Below are 24,315 nucleotides of genomic sequence, written 5' to 3' on the forward strand. Positions count from 1 at the left end.
GGGGGTGGGGGGTAGAATCTCAAAGCTAATTTTCGTCCTTTGAACTGAGGGCGGCGAGACCAGTTGCAAGAGCCCCAGCTGTTTGGAGCTGAGATCTGCTAATTTAGCACAGACTAAGGGCCAGGTCTGGACTTCTATCCCTAAAGATGCCGACAAATTTGTTCTCACCTCACAGCCATCTGAGCAGGAAGCTTTAAATCTTGCAGGGTTTTACTAAATATTATGCACACTGGTGTAACGATTTTTACTTTATTTCATGCACCCTCTATCTTTCGCTATATAATCCTATAGGACAGTTTAAAATCCTAGGGGGAAACGTTGTTACCATATCAGACAACACGTTAATAATTAATTGTGATTATTAATTATGTTTACAGCTCTCAAAAATTAATGCGAGGCTATTTTAATCGGCAAATCTTCGAAACGACGTTGTTTTGTGTTGACTACCCAAAGTGCAAATTTATTCACCGAAGACTTTTTTTTTAAAGCAAAAAGTGCAAAGAAAAGATACTCGCGTTGAAGATGTGATGGGAACAAGGCACACACACCGTGTGGCACATTACGCACGAGGAAGCGACTGGGAAAGCATTTAATTCACAACTCAGCCGGAAATATATATTTAAGTGTACATTTGTTTTTGTTGCAATTTTAGGATTCTCCTTTTAACCTCCAAGCGGTGTTGCACACGGGCTATTTTTTTCCCTTAAGGTGCACTTGTCTGATTGTATGTATGCGTGTGTGTAACGCGCAGACCGCTCGGTTGTAATTTGATGTGCGTCTCTGGAGACATTTGATGGATTAAAGTTAAGTAATTCCATTTCCGTGGACCACCTGATTTCGAAGGCTGCACTCCATATAAATGCTGTTTGGTTGCTGATCTCAGCTTCTCTTGACAACCCCTCCTCCTCCCTCCCTCCCTCCCTCCCTCCTCCCCTGCATACTGCCTCAGTAACATCACAGAGGAGCTGTCCTAGTGCTGAATCCAGAACAAGGAATAACACTGACGAGGGTTTTTCGAACATCATTTTGGATTTTATTTTTTGTTTTGTTTTTTTATAATTTCCAATTTTTAAAAAAAGATGCCTCGATCTTTCCTCGTTAAGAAGGTGAAATTAGATAATTTCCACTCATCCTCTGCAGTCTCAGCCTCGGAACATCACATTGATAGCGCGTATGCACTAACCAAGTCTATCACAGACTCTGTAGAGAGCTTAGGGCTCCGGGTCACAGAGAACGGTGAGTTTCACTGATCAATTTGATATTTTTATGCATTGAAACAACATGCATTAAATGCATGGATGGAGTGCGTCTCCTGAATTCTCCTCTGTGTTAACCTTGTGTGTGCAGGCAAAAATTAAAAAAAAAATCTCTTTATCCTCTCCCGCCGTTCTCGGCACCTTACATAATGCAATATGCACGCTTACAGGACAGAGAAGAATTCTTCCTTTTGCACAATAATAACTCTTGTTTTGGCGTAGCAACTTGTGCAGCAAAGAGTTGTAACGGTGGAGAGAAGGGGTGTGGGTAGGGGTATGGGAATCACGGGCTGTTTTGTGTGTGTGTGCGTTTTACAGACACGGGACCAGGGCAGGTTAGCGGCCGTAGTCCTCGCCTCTGATCAATCGTGTAGATCAGTCAGAAAGTTGTTTCTCCTTCAGTGTGCCATTGTCAACAATATGACCCGCCACGAGTGCGTTCTCTTTCCGCTAGACAAAGGGACAGCGGTTCCCTTTAAATTTAGGTGAGGCACGGCCGTGTTTGCTGACTCTTAGCATTTTATGCATGCTCTTAGAATTGAACATTTTGCTTGATGAAGGCAATGCCCAGGCATTTCACAGCCCAGACATAACAATCGTGTTTGCAACCTTTAAAATTTTTTTTTTTTAATCATAATATTTAAAACAAATTAGAATTCAACAATGAGGATTTTTTTCAGCGCTGGTTTCTCTGCAATGTGAGCAATATTAATATTACATTTGAACCGCACAGTTCCCACCTCTCTCGTCTTCATTGGTGCAAACTCCCAACGCATTTGTGGTTCTCCAGGAAGCGAAATACTTTCAAAGGAATTTTAACCGGTGACACGGGTTTAATTCAGCTGTAGATTGGGTCCCTGAATCCGATGTTAGTCATAGAGTCATACAGCTCGGAAATAGGCCCTACGGTCCAACTTGCCCGTGCCGTCCAAGGTGCCTCATCTACGCTAATCTCACCTGCCCGCGTTTGCCCCATATCCCTCTAAACATTTCCTATAGGAAGAGGTTGAGCAGGCCAGGCCTATTCCTTGGGGAGCAGGAGGATGAGGGGTGGAGGTGTACAAAATAGAGGTGTACAAAATAGATCGGGTAGAGGCACAGAGATGTTTGCCCAGAGTAGGGGGAATCAAGAACTAGAGGACATCGGTTACTAGGTACCGGAGTGGTAACTTTTTCACACAAAGGGTGGTGGGTGCATGGAACCAGTTGCCGGCGGAGGTATTTGAGGCAGGTACTATCGCAACATTTAAGAAACATTTAGACAGGTACGCGGATAGGACAGGATTAGAGGGAAATGGGCCAACCGCTGGCAGGTGGGGCATGTTGCCCAGTGTTGGCAAGGGCCGAACGTCCTGTTTCCACGCTGTATGACTCTATGACAATAACTATATCCATGTATGAAGATCAAGTTAGTGTTTAAACATCTTAAAGAATCTTCAATATCTACTTCCTCCTTATATTTTTCCTCCCCAATTTCTTCTATGGTTATTAATGGTTTACTCTGCCAGTCGATTGAACTAAAATGTGATTATTCCTACCGTTGTCATTGAACTGGTATGCCTGAGGATCTATTGATGTGTTTGACGTTCACTCTGCCCTCTCTCTCTCTCTCTCTCTCCCCCCCCCCCCAAAAAAAAAACCTTCCATACTTTTATTCCCACTTCCCTAAGGAAGCAACACCATTCTTTTCTCTAATCATTAATTTCCTGGACATTTTAGGTGCGATCGAGTTATACTTTCTTATTGACTTGGAGTCAAATCAGTCTATTGAGTCTATGCCTATTCCAGAACACAAACAACCCAATTCAGACACAAAGTGTTGGAATAACTGGTCTTGACCTGAAACATCACCTATCCATGTTCTCCAGAGGTGCTGCCTGACCTGCTGAATTATTCAAGCACTTTGTGTCCTTTTGCATATTAATCAACTCTGCAATTCCCTGTTTCTACCCTAAACAATCCAATTTCTGTACCTCGCTCACCACAATGAGTATAGAAGTTGGGTGGCCACCTTACAGTTGTATAGGACATTAGAGAAGCCACAGATAGAGAATTGTGTATTGTTTTTGTCTACCCTGTTATAGGAAAGATGTTAAACTGGAAAGGGTGCAGAGAAGATTAACAAAGATGTTGGCAGGACTCAGGATGCTATTGGTATAGTTTGAGCAGACTAGGACTTTTATTTCTTGTAGCACAGGAGGATGAGAGGTGATCTTATAGAGGTGGGTTAGACAATGAGAGGAATGGGTAGTGTAAATACACAGAGCCTTTTATCCAGAGTAGGGGAATCGAGAACCAGAGGACAGAGGATGGGAAGATTCAATGTTTTACACAAAGGGTGGTAGATATATAGAATGAGCTGCCAGAGGTGATAGTTGAGGCAGGTATCATCAAGATGTTTAACAAACATTTGGACATATTCATGGATAGGACGTTTAGAGAGATATGGACCAAACTTAGGCAGGTCGGACAGGTCATGGACAAGTTGGGCCGAAGGGTCTGTTTGCACTCTGCATAGCTCTATGACTCTACAATTCTACATCAGGATTGAACTTGGGATGCTGCAGATGCATGTTTGGAGCATCCACTGCATCTGTTGCACCATGCTGCATTACTCATCACTCCTTGACAAAGCCTTGTGCATCCTGTTAGCTCAGGAAGGGAGAAACTGGAACAGTTGTGATGCTTGGGATGGTATCGTTAGAACACATTGTCCAGAGCTCTACAGGCTTCTGTACTCACTCCTGTAAAATGACTTAATATTTACCCTCTTGACCCCGAGCTTCCAGTCACATGTCTTGCTTTTAGCCATGTTTCCTGGTACTCTCCAATGTGAATCAGTGAACTGTCGGTTTGCATCACGGCTTGGTTTGCGAACAGTTCTTTTCCCCAAGAGCACAAGAAATTGCAGAGAGTTGTAGATGTAGCCCAGTCCATCACACAGTCCAGACTTCCCACCATTTGCTCTATCTACATTTCATGCTGCCTCGGAAACATTCTTTCTTCTCCTTGCTCATGCATGGCAAAAGGTACAGAAGCTTGAAAGCACACACCACCAGACTCAGAAACAGCTTCTTGCCCTCTCTGAACACATTCTGAATGGTACTTCCATAAGCTAGGGTACTGACCAATTCACCTCTATCCCATTTTGGACATTGGACTTTCTCTATGGGACTGATGCGCTGCAATGCTGAGAACTATATTCCGCACTCTGTATCATAGAAACATAGAAAATAGGTGCAGGAGTAGGCCATTCGGCCCTTCGAGCCTGCACCGCCATTCAATATGATCATGGCTGATCATCCAACTCAGTATCCTGTACCTGCCTTCTCTCCATACCCACTGATACCTTTAGCCACAAGGGCCATATCTAACTCCCTCTTAAATATAGCCAATGAACTGGCCTCAACTATCTTCTGTGGCCTCAACTACCCTTTGCTCTATCTATTGTACTTGAGTTTGACTTGATTGTATCTATGTATGGTGTATCGGATCTGTTTGGATAGCATGCAAAACAAAACTTTTCACTGTACTTCAGTACATGACACTAGCAGGCCTAAACCTGAACTTAAATTTTACACAGCAATTCCTTTAGTGAAGCATCTATTTTATGTATAGGAAAGGTTTAGAGGGATGGGGGCCAAACGTGGGCAGGTGGGACTAGAGTAGATGGGGCATCTTGGTCGGCATGGGCAAGGTGGGCCACACAGTATGATTCTATGAGTATCATGGTTCTATATTTTTCTGTGTAGAAGGTGCCACGTAAAGGTTCATTGTTGTCGTTGTCACTGAGCCTTTGGATCTCAGTGTGAATTCCCAGTCAGTGGGGAATCAGCCACAACTGTTGGTTGCCATTCACTTAATGGAGATCGATAAAATAATTAATGGTTCCTGTTGACTTGTTGCCTCGTGATGAGAAGTGTGGAAAACTTGAATGAATTTTGCCCGTGACCTCTGGCCATTGACACAAAGGGAGTTACAAAGGGATTCTTGATTAGTACGGGTGTCAGGGGCGAATGCAGGAGAATGGGGTTAGAGTGAAAGATAGAGCAGCCTTGATTGAGTGGCGGATGGGCCGAATGGCCTAATACTGATGGGCCGAATGGCCTAATACTGCTCCTAGAAATGATGAACTTATGCAGTAAAATGTGGCCATCGTACAAATGGCTCATAACTAGCCATCTGAATGATAGTTTATACTGAAGATGGACACAAAATGCTGGAGTAACTCAACGGATCAGGCAGCATCTCTGGAGAAAAGGAATAAGTGATGTTTCGGGTTGGAATCCTTCCTCAGATGGATTCTTGAGTCCAAATAAGTGTTCCGACTTGACGTGCCACCTATTCCTGTTCTCCAGAGATGCTGCCTGACCTGCAAAGTTACTCCAGAATTTTCTGCCTATTTTCTGCATAAATCATAGTTCCTTCCGACAGTGGCCTTCAGACCTACTTGACACCCAAGATAGACACACAAAGCTGGAGTAACTCAGCGGGTCAGACAGCATCTCTGGAGAAAAGGAATAGGTGATGTTTCGGGTCGAGACCCTTCTTCAGACTGATACCCAGCCCTTATTCCTGGTTCTGTCCATTATACAGCTGAACTTTAACGTACACAAAACCTACATGAGCAGTTCAGTATTAATCCCTTGCTCCTCAGTGCACACACCTATAATGGCCCTTTCTTTACCCCCATCTGTTAAACAACACGGACATGGTGGGTGTTGTAAATTTTTTATGATTTGCTAACTGTACTATGGGGATTAATGATTCTGAGTGATTGTGTCATAGACCCCTTGGTGAATTCCACTCTGCACCACCCACCAGTCTCCACATCCACACATAAGCTCGGCAAATTAGAATCCCGGCTGTACCTATGCAACCCATTCACATGGGGGGGGGGGGGGGGGGAGGGGGGGGGGGGTGGGGGGAGGGGGATGGGGGTGGGGGGGAGGAGAAGACCGGAGAACAAAAGAAGAGGAGAACTGGAACATTATAATCGAGCTTTCAACTTTGATTTGCTCCTATTGATTTGGACAACAACAAAAAAAAAACAGGACGGTTCTCTGCAGACTGCTCGCGGTAACCTGTGGCAGCCGAGAACTGTGACACAAAGCAGGATGCTATAGATAGTTGCTTTAGTTGTTGATGTATAATTATGCTATACAAGGCAGTGAGGATGCTGCTTTACCCTATGGAATGTAACGTTTCTGACGCAGCAGGGATGGGGTGAAGTATTTTCCAGTTACAGAGGATGTTTGGCATACCTTTTGTACTGTTTTATTCTGCTCTCAGCCTTCAGCTATTATTTCTGCTCTTATTGTTCATGGTTCTCTATCCATTCACCAAGGCCCCATTTGAACTGTAAGGATTAAAATAAAAAGTCCTCATTCCTCCCCCCCCCCCCCCGTCTCTTTTTCATTTTGAATATCGTCTATTACAGAGTGATCGCAGTGCAAGCTAGACCAACAGTATTATTCCCCCACTCCTCGACACATACCCCATAATAGCCCCTTCCATTATCAACACTTTTTAAGCAGCAGTGACAGAATGGCTATTGTACATTTTCTGTGATCATTTAGCAGCTCGTTATTCAATAAACGGTCAGAGTCGAGCTACCCAACATACTTTCTACCAGAACCTTCATGTTAATATAATGATGCATGCAGCATATTCATAATCTGGTCCGTATTTCTGAAAAAATATTTGCCGTACAGGTGGGTTGGAGGGCACGAGCAAGCAACAGGGAGAGCAGTGAAATGGGCTTTCCAATCACCATCAAAATTGACACGGTGTTTGAGGACATTTAAAGTCCTGCACACAATATATTCGTTTGAGTTTAGTTTATTGTCACGTGTACCAAGGTACAGTGTAAAGATTTTGTTGCGTGCTGACCAGCCAGCGGAAAGACAATACATGATTACAATCGAGCCGTCCACAGCGTGCAGATACATGATAAAGGGAATAGCATGACTAATGCTTGGTGCAAGATGAAGTCCAGTAAAGTCAGATCAAAGATAGTCCGAGGGTCTCCAATGAGGTAGATAGTAGCTAGTTGTTGGTAGGATAGTTCAGTTGCTTGATAACAACTGGGAAGAAACTGTCCCTGAATCTCGAGGTGTGCGTTTTCACACTTCTATGCCTTCTACCCAATGGGAGATGGGAGATGGGAGAAGAGGGAGTTTTAACGCAGTGCCTTCTAACCTTTTTCATCCACGGCAGAAAATTTATCAAACATTTGGACCTGTGTCCATATTTGAAAATAGTCACAGCACGGAAAAAGGCCCTTCGGCCCAACATGCCCACGCTGACTAACATGCCCATTTACCTTAACCCTGCCTGCCTGTGTTTGGTCCATATCCCTCTAAACCTATCTGATTCATGTACCTGCCTAAATGCTTCTTAAACGTTGTGAAAGCACCTGCCTCAACTACCTCCTCCGGCAGCTCATTGTATACACCCACCATCCTTTGTATAAAAATGTTACCCCATGTGTCCTATTAAATATTTCCCCCTTCATCTTAAACCCACTTCCTCTGGTTCTCGATTCCCCTACTCTGGACAAAAGGCTCTGAGCGCCTACCCAATCTATTCCTCTCATGATTTTGTGCACATCTAAAAAAATCACCCCTCATCCTCCTGCGCTCCAAGGAATAATGAATTGTTTAAGAAGGAACCGCAGATGCTGGAAAATCGAAGGTAGACAAAAATGCTGGAGAAACTCAGCGGGTGAGGCAGCATCTATAGAACGAAGGAAATAGACAACGTTTCGGGTCGAGACCCTTCTTCAGACTCAATATGATAGATGAATTGATAATTCTATCAAAATGATTCGAGCTTTCAAAACATTTCATTTTGGCTTTTACTGATTATTAATCACAAAATTAAAATATTAAATCATAGTCATAGATCACGGAATCAGGCCCTTCGGCCCAACTTGTCCGAGCCGACCAAGATGTCCCATCATCAAAAACAGTTTTAAAGGATGAAATGAACTTCAAAGAAAACATTTTTGGTAACCCTCACAGCCCAGTTTTAATCTCAATTTTGGGCCATGGCTTGTGTTTGGGAACCAACAATTCAAGTAATTTACTCCTTTCCTTTTCATCGGTAAGACCAAATGTAGTTTGGGTGACCAAAAACACTCGCTCCCAGTCTGCTGAAGCCTGTTGGATCTCCTAGTTGATAACTCCCCTTCTTAGTCCCACACTGACCTTTCTGTTCTGGGCCTCCTCTGTTGACCAGAGTGAGGCCATACGCAAGCCGGAGGAACAAAACCCAGGCCTTGGGTAGCTACAATCCAATGATATGAACGTTGAATGATATAATTATAGGAAATGTACCTACAACCCCCCCCCCCCCCCCCCCCCCCCCCCCCCCCCCCCCCCCAATTTTATCTACATATCTATTTGTTTACTTTCGTTCCCTTTCTCTTCCATGTGCTCCAGCTGAATTTGCACGCTGTCCCCTTCCACCTATATTCCTTCCTCTGGCTTCACAATTCTCACCTCTTTCAGCCTTTTTTTCCACATTTTTTGTCTTTTCATCCTTTAGTCTCGCCATCTGCCTATCAAAAACCCCTGAAGCCTGTATCCACCTATCACTCGCCAGCGGTCCTGCCCCCACTGCTCTTCCAGCTTTCTCCCCAACCTCCCACAACCACAATCAGACTGTATAAGGATCACAACTCATAATGTCATCTATCCATGTTCTCTGGAGATGCTGCCTGACCCGCTTAGATACCCCAGCACGTTGTGTCTGTATTCGTATAAGCCAGCATCTGCTGTTCCTTGTATCTCCTTTCTCCTGTGGGTTCTGTATAAATTACACATTCGTGGTTTGTCATCTAATCAGGCTGTGCCTGACCTCTGAGGTGCATGTAAAACATGCAACGTCACCATTGTTAGAAGGGGAGGGAGCTGTGCACTTTATCATGCAGCATAAATGTTATACAGGATACACAGAGAAGGAGCGTGTGTATGTGCGTCTGTGGGTTTATCAGCAGGTGGGAAACATAATCAAAGTCAGCACAAATTGTGGATGTAATGACAGTGACTTGATGCCAACACGCACAGAAAATGAGCTCATATTCCATGCAGTAATACACTTTAAAACTCTTGTTAAAACTGCTACTTACAGTGTCAGAGACCCGGGTTTAATCCTGACAGTACCCGATCTATTCCTCTCGTGATTTTGTACACCACTGCAAGATCACCCCTCATCCTCCTGCTCTCCAAGGGAATAAAGTCCTAGCCTCCTCAACCTCTCCCGATAGTTCACGCCCCCAAGTCGTGGCAACATCCTCGTAAAACTTGAATTTTGTTTGAACATATTTTGTCTTGCAACATATCTGAGTTCAGGCCATTCCACAGAGATCAGCAGGCAATGAGGTTTTTAGGAAGTGGAGTCCTGTTGAAATATATGAAATGTGGCAGCCAATTTGTGCACTGCAAGGATCTGGGACAATAATTACTCTTTTGTTTAGTGATAGACAATAGACAATAGGTGCAGGAGTAGGCCATTTGGCCCTTCGAGCCCGCACTGCCATCCAATATGATTATGGCTGATCATCCCCATATTAGTTGTAAGCATGGACATGCGCAGAGGTTTAAACAGGCGCGAGCCCCTCTAATAATCATTAAACACGGAACTGTTTAGTTTAGTTTAATTTAGTATTCTCACATGTACCGAGGTACAGTGAAAAGCTTTTGTTTGCATGCTATCCAAAGAAAAGACTATACGTGAATGATTTTGAGCGTTATTTGGGCGGCACAGTGGCGCAGCGGTAGAGTTGCTGCCTTCCAGTGCCAAAAACCCAGGTTTGATCCTCACTACGGGTGGTGACTGTACAGAATTTGTACGTTCCCCCTGTGTCCGTGTTTACTCCGGGTGCTCCGTTTTCCTCCCACATCCCAAAGGCGTGTGGGTTTGTAGGTTTCTTGGCTTCTGTAAATTGCCCCTCGTGTGTAGGAAGAAGATGAGAAAGTAGGATATCATAGAACTAGAATGAACGATGGTCAGCACAGTCTTGGTGGGGCGAATGGCCTGTTTCCACGTTGTATCTTTCAGTCAATCAATCAACCAATCAATATTAGGTTTATTTCATAATAAACTTGTAGATACATAACATGATGACCAATACCAGATAAAAAGAGCACTTCTGTGCCAATGATCCATAATTAGCGCCACTACCCAAATTTATTTCTTGTTAATTTTGCTCAATATTAATCCCCAACCGCCTACATTCTCACTGTTGATTGAACATTGGACTGAGCTGCATTACTATCAAATCTGATACAATAAGCTGTATCCTTGTGATGATGGAGGATAAGGAGCAGATTTATTGAGAGTTTAGAGATAGCTAATTGAAATAAATAGTTTCCGTTTAAAAATCACGTTATATCCCTCATAATATTAATTGATTGATTGAAGGATACAGCATTGAAACAGGCCCTTCGGCCCACTGTGTCCATGTCAGCCATCCATCACCCGTACTTTAGTTCTATGTTTATCCCACTTGTGCATCCTACACACTAGCAGCAATTCGCAGAGGGTCAATTAACCTACAAGCCCGCACACCTTTGGGATGTGGGAGGAAACTGGAGTACCTGGAGAAAACCCACGTGGTCACCGGGAGAAGGCACAAACTCTGTGCAGACAGCACCAGAGGTCAGGATCAAACTTGGGTCTCTGGCACGTTGAGGCAGCAGCTCCAACGCTGCACCACTAGGCCGCCCTGAGTTCCTTTAAACATTGTGACCATACAAGATGCAGCATTACCACACTTACATCCATGTCAACACAGCAGTCGTAAACATAAAACTGGATTCAATGACATTGTCTAAATACCATTGGCAAAGTTCCCAGGTTACTTGGAAATGTATTTCATGGCTTATTGATCTCTCCGCTATGAATTACCATTATCAAATAATCAATGTTTAGTTATTTTTTTTTCTCTGTCGCTGCCTGACATAGTAACATTTATTTTCTTTGGCCTTATGACATTAAGTTCACCTCTTGCTGTCTTCAAAGCTGCAGTCCTTCCTCATTGGACCCAAACACTCACTGCCCCAAAACAAAGTGGCAATGTGTTCCTTCAGACTGCATGACTAGAAGATGTAGGAGCAGAATTAGGCCATTCAGCCCATCGAGTCCGCTCCTTCATTCAATCATCTATGTATCCTTGACTGGGTCAACTAGTGACCTTTGTTGCACTGAGGAAGACATTCCTACTTTTCCAGCCTCGTGGTCAGTATAGGTCATGGTCATTGAATCATACAGTGTGGAAGCAGACCATTCGGCCCAACTTGTCCATGCCAACATAAAAACTAATAAAGAGTTTTTATAAACGGGTGGCTAGAGGTGAACGTTGGTCCATTGGAGGGTGAGACTGGAGAGTTGTTGGTGGGGTACCTGGAAATGGCAAAGGCATTAAACGACCAAGTTGCCACATCTCAGATAGTCTCATTAGCTTGCATTTGGTCCACATCCCTCTGAACCTTTCCTATCTATAAAAGTCCTTGAGACCACCCTGGAAATTGTGCTCCTGATCCTTCAGTCAATCCTTTCACCACTTTGCAATCAACAAGCTTTCAAAAGCAACAGGGGCAGCACAGTGGCGCAGCGGTAGAGTTGCTGCCTCACAGTGCCAGAGACCCGGGACTGATCCTGACTACGGGTGCTGGCTGTACGGAGTTTGTATGTTCTGCCTGTGACTGCACTGGTTTTTTTCCGGCTGCTCCAGTTTCCTCCCACATTCCAAAGACGTGCAGGTTTGTAGGCTAATTGCCTTTGGTAAAATAGTAACTACTCCTTAGTGTGTAGGATAGTGCGAGTGTACGAGGTGATCGCTGGTCGGCATGGACTCGGTGGACTCTGTGGTTACCGCGCTGTATATCTAAAGTCTTAGGAACAGGCTCTCCAGGGAGCTGGTAGAAGCTGATAGTGTTGATTCATTCAATTGCAAATTAGGGAGGTTTCTGTAAAATCTTGAGATGCATTTGGTGAGTAATTTGAACAGAATGTGTGATAAATGTTGTGTGGCGTGAAATGGTATCCAGACATCCCCATCGCATGCATCCCAGTTTTAATTTAGTTTAAAGTCATAGAGTCATATAGCATGGAAACAGGCCCTTCGTCCCAACTTGCTCACACCGATCAACATGTCCCATCTACTTTGGCCCCACTTGCCGGCGTTTTGCCCATTTCCCTCTAAACCTTTCCTATCCATGTACCAGTCCAAATGCTTTTTAAACATTGTGATAGTGCCTGCCTTAACTACCTCCTCTGGCAGTTTATTCCAAACACACATTGTGTAAATAAGTTTTCCATGAGGTCCTATGAGATCTTAAACCCTCACCTTAAACCCATTTCCTCTGGTTCTTGATCCCCCTACAATGGGTAAAAGACAGCATTTACCCTATCTATCCATCTCATGATCGTATACACCTCTATAAGATCCCCCCGCATCCTCCTTTAAATACAGTCCTAGCTTGCTCAACCTCTCCCCATAGCTCAGGTCCTCGAGTCCTGGCAACATCCTCGTAAATCCTCTCTGCATCTTTTGCAGCTTCATAGAGATAGAGATACAGCATTGAAAGAAGTCCCACAGCCCAAAAAGTTCCCGCCAATAATCGATCACCCATCCACACCAGTTCTATGTTATGCCACTCTCGTAACCACTCCCTACACACCAGGGGCAATTTACAGAGGGCCAGTTAGCCTAGTAACCTGCACGTCTTTGGGATGCGGGAGCAAACCAGAGTACCCGCAGGAAACCTACAGGGTGAACATGCAAAACCCACACAGGTAGCACCTGTGGTTAGGATTGAACATGGATCTTTGGCACGGTGAAGCAGCAGCTCTACCTGCTGGTCCTTGTGTTGGTCTCTTGTTAGTTAGTTAGTCATGGGCCGAGATACAGTGAAAAGCTTGTAATGTATGCTATCCAATTAAATCATAATATATACAGTACAATAGATTTCTGGAATATCACGCAGAGGCTGGCCATGTTCCACCGCCATCTTGAGGCATCCAAGTTTCTGAAAAGTCCAATATTGGCCCAAGGAAATGTTATTATATTCTTGCTTTCAGGCTCAATGTCCTGGTGGCACTGGATAGATGAAGTAGGGGTCGGCCTGGCCCAGTGCGATGCCATCGGCTTCTTCCCCATTAAAAATTATGATCCATTATAGAACATAGAACAGTAGAGCACTGGACCAGGCCCTTCTGCCCACAATGACTGTGCCGAACATGATGCCAAGTTAAACTGATCTCATCTGCCTGGACATGTTCCATATCCCTCTATTCCCTGCACTTCCATGTGTCTATCCAAAAAAATGGCACTAACATATCTGCCTCTACCACCACCCTGACAAGCATGGTCAAGGCCCCCACCATCTACTTCATGAATCCCCAATCTCAATCCTGAGTGTTGGCTCTTCCCCCCTCTGTCCACTCCTTGGTTGCGTTCTTTCTGATTATTGGTTTATCACCCAGTCAGACCTCAACCCTGTATTGACTAGGGGCAGCACAATGGCACAGCGGTAGAGCTGCTGACTTACAGCGCCAGAGACCTGGGTTCGATCCTGACCTCGGGTGCTGCCTGCACAGAGTTGGTACATTCTCTTTGTGATCGCGTGGGATTGCTCCGGGTGTTCCAGTTACCTCCCATGTCGTAAAGACATACAGGTTTATAGGTTACCTGTGAATTCACCCTAGTGTGAAGGGAGTGGATGGGAAAAGTAGAATAACATAGAACTGGTGAGAACGGGTGATTGATGGTCGGTGCAGACTCGGTGGGGCTACAAACCTGTTTCCTCACTGTATCTCTAAACTAAGCTAAGAAAATGTGTAATCATACATCGTCTTTCCATCGATGGTTAGCATGAAACCAAAGCTTTTCTCTGTAACTCGGTGCACGTGACAATAAACTAAAGTAAACACAACTAAACTAAACTAAACTAAACTATATGGTCTCCTGTTATCGATTTCTTACAAGCATATGGTGCAACACAACCATAGAAATAAAATATTTTAGAATCAGGTGACGAGTGGCCTGGAACATGAAATAGGTATTTAGCTTTCAATCTCCTTTGTCCTTTTCTTCTTTTATTTTTATTTTTATTTTTTGTCTCTTTCTCCTTCTTTCTTCTTTTGGACTATTTTTCTATCTCACGCACCACTTATGTAAATCTCATCTTTTCTACTCTTTTCTTCCTTATTCCTGTTTTGCTATTAAATTAAAAAATAAGAAGTTGTATATGAAATGTAATGTGTCAACAAGTATTAAGTACTGAGGTACCACAGTATTGTACTTACTTCTAACAAAAATAAATAAAAAATAAAAAATAAAAAACTGAAGTAAACTACTTCCTACACGCTCTACACCACACTTCTTGCAGCCTGCAGACCTATCAACCTGGAGGTCTGACTGATCAAGCCATGCTGACTGTCCACAAACAGTTACTAATTCGCAGCGGCAGATTCCAAGTACCTGATCTGCTCTTGCCCGATGATCTTTAGACAGCTTGAGATGATTTTACAAAATAACAACATTCAGGGACAGTCCTCCAGATCCAGGGAAGCTTCTTCTCAGCTGTTATCAGGCAACTGAACTGCCCTCTCACAATCTGGGGCATATTGAATGGCAGGGCAGGTTTGAGAGACCAATAGTTAGGGTTGAGACAGAAATGTGAAGACTGGTCCCAACTTGAAATGACACCTCCAGATTCAGGGACAGTTTCTTCCCAGCTGTTATCAGGCAACTGAACCATCCTCTCACCAACTAGAGAGCAATCCTGACCTCCCATCTACTTCATTGGAGACCTTTGAATTATCTTTAATCAGACTTCACTGGACTTTATAGTGCAGTAAACATTATTCCGTTTATCCTGTACACTGTGGATGGCTTGATTGTAATCATGTATGGCCTTTCCGCTGATTGGATAGCAGGCATCAAAAGGTTTTTCACTGTACCTTGGTACACATGACAATAATAAACGAAACTAAACTACAATTATTAAAAATAATACAATTAGAAACAATTTCAGTGCTAGAAATTCATTAGAGGTTCGTGTATTAGAATCATACAGTCATATAACACAGAAATAGGCCCTTCGGCCCACCTCGTCCTACCTTGATCTGGTGTTCCCTTTCCTGTCTATACACCAGCTAGTCCAGCACTTAACCAGAGGTCATTTGAATCTAAGCATTGGTTCACTGTCTGGAATCACTGTTACAGGGACAGCTGCTTCATGAGGCTTCACAGCTAGCACCATGGAGTCAGTGAGTCATAGAGCATGGAAACAAGCCCATAAGCCCATGACGACCAAGATGCCCCATCTAAGCTAGTCCCATTTGCCCACGTTTGGCCCATATCCCTCAACATTCTTCCTGTCTAAGTACCTGTCCAAGTGTCTTTTACATGCTGTAATTTGTACCTGCCCCAACTACTTCCTCTGGCAGCTCGTTCCATACAGCCACCATTCTCCATGTTAAAAAGTTGCCCTTCAGGTTCCTATTAATTCTTTCCCTTCTCAGCTTAAACTTATGTCCTCTGTTTTTTGATTTCCCTACTCTTGGTAAAAAACACCCTGGCTAAGTATTTAAAGACCCCACCTTTCTTATAAGAAGGGTACAGCTTTCCAAAATAAATATTATTTAATATACAAAAACAAGTAACACTCAGATTGTAGATTGTAGCAGGAAGTTGTGCGTTTTTTTTTCAATGAAGAAAGATTTCCTTTAGATGACACCTTTCACACACTCGGAACACTTTATCTTTATCCAAGTAAATGAGAGTAAGTCTGAGGTCATCCTTCTCGGCCCCTAGGACTCAATCAAAATGATAGCAGGCAGTCTTGGAAGCCTTACCCCACTACTCAAACCTCACATCAAAAACCTCGGCGTGATATTTGACTCAGCACTGAAATTTGACAAACAAGTCAATGCCGTGGTAAAAGCTAGCTTCTTTCAGCTTCGTACGATAGCTAAAATAAAACAATTCCTCCACTTTGATGACCTCGAAAAGATCATCCACACATTTATCTCCTCCCGCCTAGATTACTGCAACTCTCTTTACACCGGCATCAGCCAATCTTCCCTGTCCAGCCTGCAACTGGTCCAAAACGCCGCAGCGAGACTCCTGACGGGCACCCGAAAAAGGGACCACATCACCCCGATCCTGACCTCTCTCCACTGGCTCCCTGTGCGGTTCCGTATACATTTCAAGACCCTCCTCTATGTCTACAAAGCCCTCAATGGGCTTGCCCCCTCCTACATTAAAAGTCTTCTCACCCACCACTCCATCTCCAGGTCCCTCAGATCGGCCGACGTGGGGCTGCTGAATATCCCACGGTCTAGGCATAAGCTTAGGGGCGGCCGTGCCTTTGCGGTTGCAGCTCCCAGACTGTGGAACAGCATCCCCCTTCCCATCAGAACTGCCCCCTCCATCGACTCCTTTAAGTCAAGACTAAAATCTTATCTATACTCCCAACCCTTTCCTGACGTCCACTGAGCGAGGGCTATATGTATATATGTATGTAGTTTGTTTGTTTATACTATTCTTATAACAAATGTGAAGCACTTTGGCCAACGAGAGTTGTTTTTTTAAATGTGCTATATAAATAAATGTGACTTGACTTATCAGTCATTGATAAGCCTCACTTGCTGAAGCTTCACAGCGAGCACCATGGAGTCAGTGAATCACACAGCGTGGAAATAGACCCTTCGGCCCAACTTGTCCATGCCGACCAATGCCTCATCTACACCGGTCCCAAAATAAATAGAGCTTAATTTGAAAACCATGTAATACTAATATTGTATTATTGATGTGAGAAGTTTCCTTTCATCAAAAGGCTCTGTGAGCATAACCCAGATTTAAAGTTGGGAAAGTTATGGTTATAAGATCACCCCTCATCCTCCTGCAAGGAATAAAGTCTTAGTCTGCCCAACCTCTCCCTATAGACACAAAATGCTGGAGTAACTCAGCGGGGCAGGCAGCACCTTTGGAGAGAAGGAAGGGGTGATGTTTCGGGTCGAGACCCTTCTTCAGACTCCATCTATACTTCACAATGCCTCGGCAAGGTCACCAGCATAATCAAGGACAAGTCTTTCTAAACTAAAATCTGTAACCTAAACTAAAATAAATTTAAAAGTTTGAAGAAGGTTTCCGACCCAAAATGCCACGTATTTCTTTTTTTCCAGAGATGTTGCCTGACCTACTGAGTTACTCCTGCATTTTGTGTCTATGTAAAATAAACGTATGAAGGAAAGATGATATATTTCTAAGTCAGGACATACTTAGAAGAAAATGTGTACATGCTGATTTTCCCATATGCCTGCTGTCCTTATCCAACTGTTGGAGGTCATGGATTTGGAAGGTGCAGTCAAAGAGGCCTTGGCAAGTAACAGCGGAGCAAATTATAAAGTGTACATACTGTATCTATGGTGCACTGACAGTGAATGGAATGGATGTCCAGGATGGTAAATGGCGGAACTTGAGTAGATCAGAAATAAATAGAAGAGACAGAGGAGAAGTGAGTTACCTGAAGTTGGAACATTAAATATTTCATAAGTTCTAGGAGCAGAATGAAGCCATTCGGCCCATCAGGTCCTTGCTGCCATTATATCATGTCTGATCTATCTTTCCCTCTCAACCCCATTCTCCTGCCTTCTCCCCATAACCCCTGACATCCTTACTCATCAAGAATCTGCCAATCTCTGCCTTAAAAATATTCATTGACTTGGTCTCCACAGCTGTGTGTGTCAATAAATGAATACCACAGATTCACCACCTTCTAACTAAATAAATTCCTCCTTATCTGCTTTCTAAAGGCATATCCTTTTATTCTGAGGCTACTGCCTCTGGTCCTAGATACTCCCACTAGTGGAAACATCCTCTCCACATTCACCCTATGCAGGCCTTTCACTATTCAACGAGGTTCCCCTTCATCTATCTAAGCTTCAGTGCCTTCCAAAGCTCATCATATGTTAACCCAATCATTCCTGGGATCATTCTTCTGACATGTGTGCTAAACACAAACTGCTGGAGGAACTTACAGCGTCAGGCAGCATCTGTGGAGGTAAAGTACAGGTTGATATTTCGGGTTGGAACCCTTCTTTGGACTGATCCCAACCCTAAATATTGCCTGTCTATTCCCACCTCAGACTAATACAGTCAAACAGGCACTTTGGCCCAACTTGCTCATGCCGACCAAAAGGCCCCATCTAAGCTAGTTCAACCTGCCCACATTCAGCCCATATCTCTCTTAATCTCTCCTATCCATGTACCTGTCCAAATGTATTTTAAATGGTGTCATCACCTGCCTCATCTATGTCCTCTGACTAATGTCTGACCCAGAGTTACTCCAGCACTTAGGGTTTTGCTCAGAGTGTTTGTTTGCTGTCAGGTGGAGTCAGATATGATGGTGACATTTAAGCTTTTAGATAGGTACATGGATATGCTGGGAATGGAAGGATATATATTATGTGCAGGTAGATAAGAGTTGGCCTTGGTATCATGTTCGGCACAGATGTTGTGGTTGCTGTGCTGTATATCGATGTGGGTTTGAAGTAACAAAAACCAGACTAGGTAAGGATATGAAGAAGTCCCGACCTGAAACATCATGTATCCTTTTTCTCCATCGATGCACCCAAACCTGCTGAGTTACTCCAGCGCTTTGTGTCTACCTTAGGTACCTTCAACTCCTTAAAGACCATCGGTGAACTAAGAGGGTTTTAATAACAACCTAGTAGTTTCCTGATCATTATTAATCTCACTAGCTCTATATTTCAGCTTCACTATTAATTGAATTAAATTACTTTGCTGCCATTGTGGGATTTGAACACCAGAGACCATGAAAGATGCTACAAAAATGAATATTTTTGTTTAGATTATGTAATGCGGCAATAACAATGCTGACTTAACCCTGTGCTTTAAAAAAGTAGATTTGCTCCCTCCTTACACCACACATTAGTGTCCTAAATATACATTGCATATCCCGGACTGCAAAACAACCTGTGGTTAGTAGTTGGCATTTAACAAGGATACATTGCCCTGTGAAACAAAACAAAATGGGGCGGCACGGTGGTGCAACGCTGCCTCACAGCGCCAGAGACCCGATTTTGATCCTGACTATGGGTGCTGTCAGTACAGAGTTTGTATGTTCTCCCTGTGACCGCGTGGGTTTTTTCCGGGTACTCCGGTTTTCTCCCATGTTCCAAAGATGTGCAGGTTTGTAGGTTACTTGGCTTCAGTAAATTGTCCCTTGTGTGTTGGATAGAACTCGTGTATAGGTTGATCGCTGGTCGGCGCACATTCAATGGGCCGAAGGGCCTGTTCCCATGCTATATTCCTAAACTAAACTAAACTAAAACCAGGAACTAAACTGGGATGTAACAGGTGGTCACCCTAAAGTCCCAGTGATGCTGCATATTTCTTCCCACAGTTTATACAGGTCTTCCCTGGGTTATGAATACAAGACTTATGGACATCTGTATATAGTGCCAAGCTCCCATAATATTTTTAAAATGCGGAAGTCAGATGCATATGGGGATTGCTGGTCAGCATTGGACTTGGTGGGCCAAAGGGCCCATTTCCACACTGTATCGTGAAACTATCTCTAACCTAAACTAAGTCCCTGCTGCTTGGTTAATGTTGCTTGTTAGAGATGCTGCCGGTCCTGCTGAGTTACTCCAGCATTTTGTGTCTACCTTCGATTTAAACCAGCATCTGCAGTTCTTTCCCACACATGTAAATGTTATAGTTCTGTGTTGAGATTTACTGAGAAGTAGAGGTGAGAGAGTTGACAACATTTTTGCAAGACTTTTAGTTTTTTGTTTTAGTTTTAGAGATGCAGCGCGGAAACGGTCCACTGAGTCCGATCTGACCAGCGATCACCCCGTCCACTAACACTATCCCACACGCTAGGGCCAATTTACAATGTTTTACCAAACCCAATTAACCTACAAAGATGTATGTCTGTGGAATGTTCGAGGAAACAGGAGCACCCGGCGAAAACCCACGCGGTCACGGGGAGAACGCACAAACTCCGTACAGACAGCACTCGTTGTCAGAATCGAACCCAGGTCTCTAGCGCTGTAAGGCAGTAATTCCGTCAATTCCTGCACCACTGTGCCGCCCCTCCCATGGGATCCATTACACTCTATCTTATATACCTAACTGGCAATCTGAATATCACAAGACTTAATAGATTGTAGATGTTGGAACTCAGTGGGTCAGGCAGCATCTCTGGAGGGAACTGGACAGTCAATGTTGGATTGGAACCCTTCTTCAGACCTGCACATATAATCTAGGCCGGATAATTAATGCAGAACTGAAGGTTTAGGTTTATTATTGTCACTGAGGTACAGCAAAAAGCTTTGTTTTACACGCTATCTACCCATCTGCCTATCAAAACCCCTTATCAGCCTGTTACCTGCCATGCTTTGTCCTGCCTCTCCTCTCTTCCGGCTGTCCTCCTGAAATTTCAACGGAGGGCCCCGACTTGAAATATCACCTGTCCATGTTCTGCAGAGATGCTGCCTGACCCGCTGAGTTACTCCAGCACTTCATGCCTTTTAGGGATAAGGAAGGACAGTAGTAAATGGAAAGGGAGTGCAACAAAGGCCGGGAGGGGAGAGGGTGATTGAATGGGAGAGGGAAAGAGGGAAAGAAATGGTAGAAAGAAGGATGGGATGGAGATGTAGAGTGGAGGAGATAACGAGGAAAAGAGCAACATAGCAGAGAGAGAGCCCTATGTAAATAAAACAGAACTAACGAGAGAGGGAGAGAAAGCTTCACACATATTTTTACAATACAATAACTTTAGCCCGTTTTACTGATGCCGACATATTTTAAAATGATTTAAATTCTTTAACTGCTGTGGCGGGATTAGAATTCACATTCTTTGGATTTACTGGTAGCACAAGCACTAGATCACAACAATCTTCTTCAAATATCGGAGCAGCAGTGCAGCAGCAGTGCAGCAGGAGGGGATGCACAGCTTGACAGAGCATGCAAGCTAAAAATAAAAAGAATGAATCCTGATGCCAAAAGTATTGCAGGTTCTGCATTAATAGTTTGCTAAATAGAGACTAAGGACCTGAAATCACACTGTGAGATATTAATAACAAGGTTGTGATGTGTTTGTCTGGTGCTTTCACCGATTACTCCACCCAACAGCATTCATTGCACCTGAAGGCAATTCCCTCCAGACCAAGAGATTTGAATGAATGAATGAATGAATGAATGATACTTTATTGTCACATGTATCTAGGTACAGTGAAAAGCGTTGTTTTTACACACAATCCGGTTAAACCATACAGCAGACTTCACCCAGGCAGCAGACAAAAGCCACCGCGTTTCCGGCGCAGACAAAGTTTCAAAAAGTTCCTAGTACAGTTGTAACTTCTCGCAGCGGCGAACCAGGCCACAGATGCCCCCCCCCCTCTCCCCACCGGGTCTCCCGTCGTTATCAGCGCCCCCCCCCCCCCCCCCTCTTTTTTCTCGGCGGCCTCTTGCCAGGTCCCGCAGTGCACAGTCCCCATCTATTCTCGGCAGCCCGTCCGCTTTTCAGCTCCATGGCCCATTCCGGGTGTCTTCTCAATTTGGTACATTGAGGGATATGATAATATAGAACATAAAGCAAGTCTTGGACACACAATGCTGGAGTAAGAGAGCAACTCTGGTGAACATGGATAGGTGACATTTTGGGTTGAGACCATTCTCAGACCCTTCTTCAGGCCCCGACCCGCAGAGAGTGGCGAGTCTGTGGAATTCTCTGCCTCAGAGGGCGGTGGAGGCAGGTTCTCTGGATGCTTTCAAGAGAGAGCTAGATAGGGCTCATAAAAATAGCAGAGTCAGGGGATATGGGGAGAAGGCAGGAACGGGGTACTGATTGGGGATTGATCATCCCCAATCAGTACCCCGTTCCTGCCTTCTCCCCATATCCCCTGACTTGATCACATTGAATGGTGGTGCTGGCTCGAAGGGCCAATTGGCCTAATCCTGCTCCTATTGTCTATTGTCTAATCTGAAACCTCACCTATCCGTGTTCTCCAGGGAAGCAGCCTCACCCGCTGAGTTGCTCCAGCACTTTGTGTTCTTTTCTGTTGACCAGCATCTGCAGTTCCTTCTTTCTGTATAAAACAAATTGTCCTGATTATAGCACAAGGTTTACCCTTGTTTAAATATTGGACAGTGTGTTACAAATTTATCCGTGGAACTGCAGTGCGACAATGCAGGGAACTATATTCTGCAACTCATATCTTCCCCTTTGCTCTATCTATTGTACGTGAGTTTTGACGATCGTATTTATAGATTGTATTATCTGATCTGTTTGGATAGCATGCAAAACAAAGCTTTTCACTGTACACATGCTAATAATAATCCTCTCCTAACCTAACAAAACCTTCATACACAAAATTAATAATTAGAATGTTTTTCTACGTTTATATTTTTTAATCAGTTGGGGGAAGTTTACTCACCTTTTATTGGGTTATTATAAAACAGGTGCATTAATATTTTAAAGTGTAGCCAGATATTTAATGATAACACGTGAATATTCAAGGATATATTAGACCTTAGACGTTTAGAGATACAGTGCAGAAACAGGCCCTTTGACCCAGCGAGTCTGCGCCGACCAGCGATCACCCCATACATTTGCACTATCTTCCAAACTAGGGACAATTTACAATTTGTTTATCACAGCCTATTAACCTACTAACCTGTACGGCTTTGGAGTGTGGGAGGAAACTGGGAGAATAGCCATGCGGTCACAGGGAGAACGTACAAACTTAGTCCAGACAGCACCCTTAGTCAAGATCGAACCCGGAACTCGGGCGCTGTAAGGCAGCAACTCTACTGCTGTGGCACCATGCTGCCCCTTCATCAAACCTTACCATCAACTACCAAAAACAAAAAGCACCATCATGCAACTGACCAGCATTTTTCGCATATCTGTTGTGTTTTGAAAGAAAGGAGAATAAAAGTACAATTTCTATATTGTGGGATTGTAGAGTCATACAGCACGGAAACGGGCCTTTTGGCCCAACATGTCCATGCTGAGCAAGTTACATAACTAAGCTAGTTCCACTTGCCGATGTCTGGCCATATCCCTTCAAACCTTCTCTAACCACCTACCTATTCAAATGTCTTTTAAATGGTGTTATTGTACCTGTCTCCACCACTGCCACCTTCAATGTAAACACCGCCATCTGTGTGAAAAGGTTCCCCCTCACCTCCTTTTTAACTCAATCCCCCACTCACCTTAAACCTATGCATCTAGTCAGCTCTCCTACCCTGGGGAAAAGACTGTAGCTATTCACCTTATCTACGCCTGTCGTGATTTTATATACCTCTATGCAACTACTGTGGACTCTGGTTGGGCTTTTTCTATTTCTAGATTAGTTGTTCAAGTTGGGTTAGTTGTGGCATGTACTATTGCAACATTTAAAAGACCTTTGGACAGGTACATGGATCAATGGACAGGTTTAGAGGGATATGGGTGAAACGCAGGCAGGTGGGACTAGATATGACATGTTGGCCGGTGTGGACAAGTTGGATCGAAGGGTCAGTTTCCACGCTGTATGACTCTGTGACTTATGGTCAGCATGGTTCAGTATTTTAACCAGCACAGAATGATTTGCTTATTTATTAATGCACTTTCTCTGTGCTTTATCAGGATGTTGTTTAATTCACAAACAGGCCAAAGGTATGTTTGAAATTGCCATTGGCACAGAAAAGGGTGGGTTTGACAGCGGTAAAATGGGTAAAAATGATATGCCCAGTGGTTTGTGTTGGGATTGGCTATGGTCTGCTCAGGATAAGGTTGGATTTAATTTTGTACCAAAATATATACCTGTACACGGTCACCCCTTAGCCTCCCACACTCCAGGGTGAGCTGCACAGCACGAAACAGGCCATTCGGCCCACCTTGTCCATGCCTACACCTCAGAAGAAAGCCGATCCAGCCTGTTCTTGTGGGCATGAATAATAGGGTGAACGCACTGTGTCTTTACCCAGAGTAGTAACCAAAGTAGTGACCAAAAAGGTTGATGA

General features: G+C 44.0%; 1 protein-coding gene across 1 annotated transcript in view; it reads left to right on the forward strand.

Moving 5' to 3' along the window:
• Positions 1-941: 941 nt before the first annotated feature.
• LOC129707308 (transcriptional repressor scratch 1-like) overlaps positions 942-24,315 on the forward strand; it is a 31,841-nt gene continuing 8,467 nt past the window's right edge. The window contains exon 1 of the mRNA XM_055652247.1: positions 942-1,236. Within this exon, the coding sequence (XP_055508222.1) occupies positions 1,080-1,236 (157 nt within the window). The 5' untranslated portion in view covers positions 942-1,079. The remainder of the gene's footprint in view (positions 1,237-24,315) is intronic.

Source organism: Leucoraja erinacea, chromosome 21 (assembly GCF_028641065.1).
Source record: "Leucoraja erinacea ecotype New England chromosome 21, Leri_hhj_1, whole genome shotgun sequence".
NCBI classification, from domain to species: domain Eukaryota; kingdom Metazoa; phylum Chordata; class Chondrichthyes; order Rajiformes; family Rajidae; genus Leucoraja; species Leucoraja erinaceus.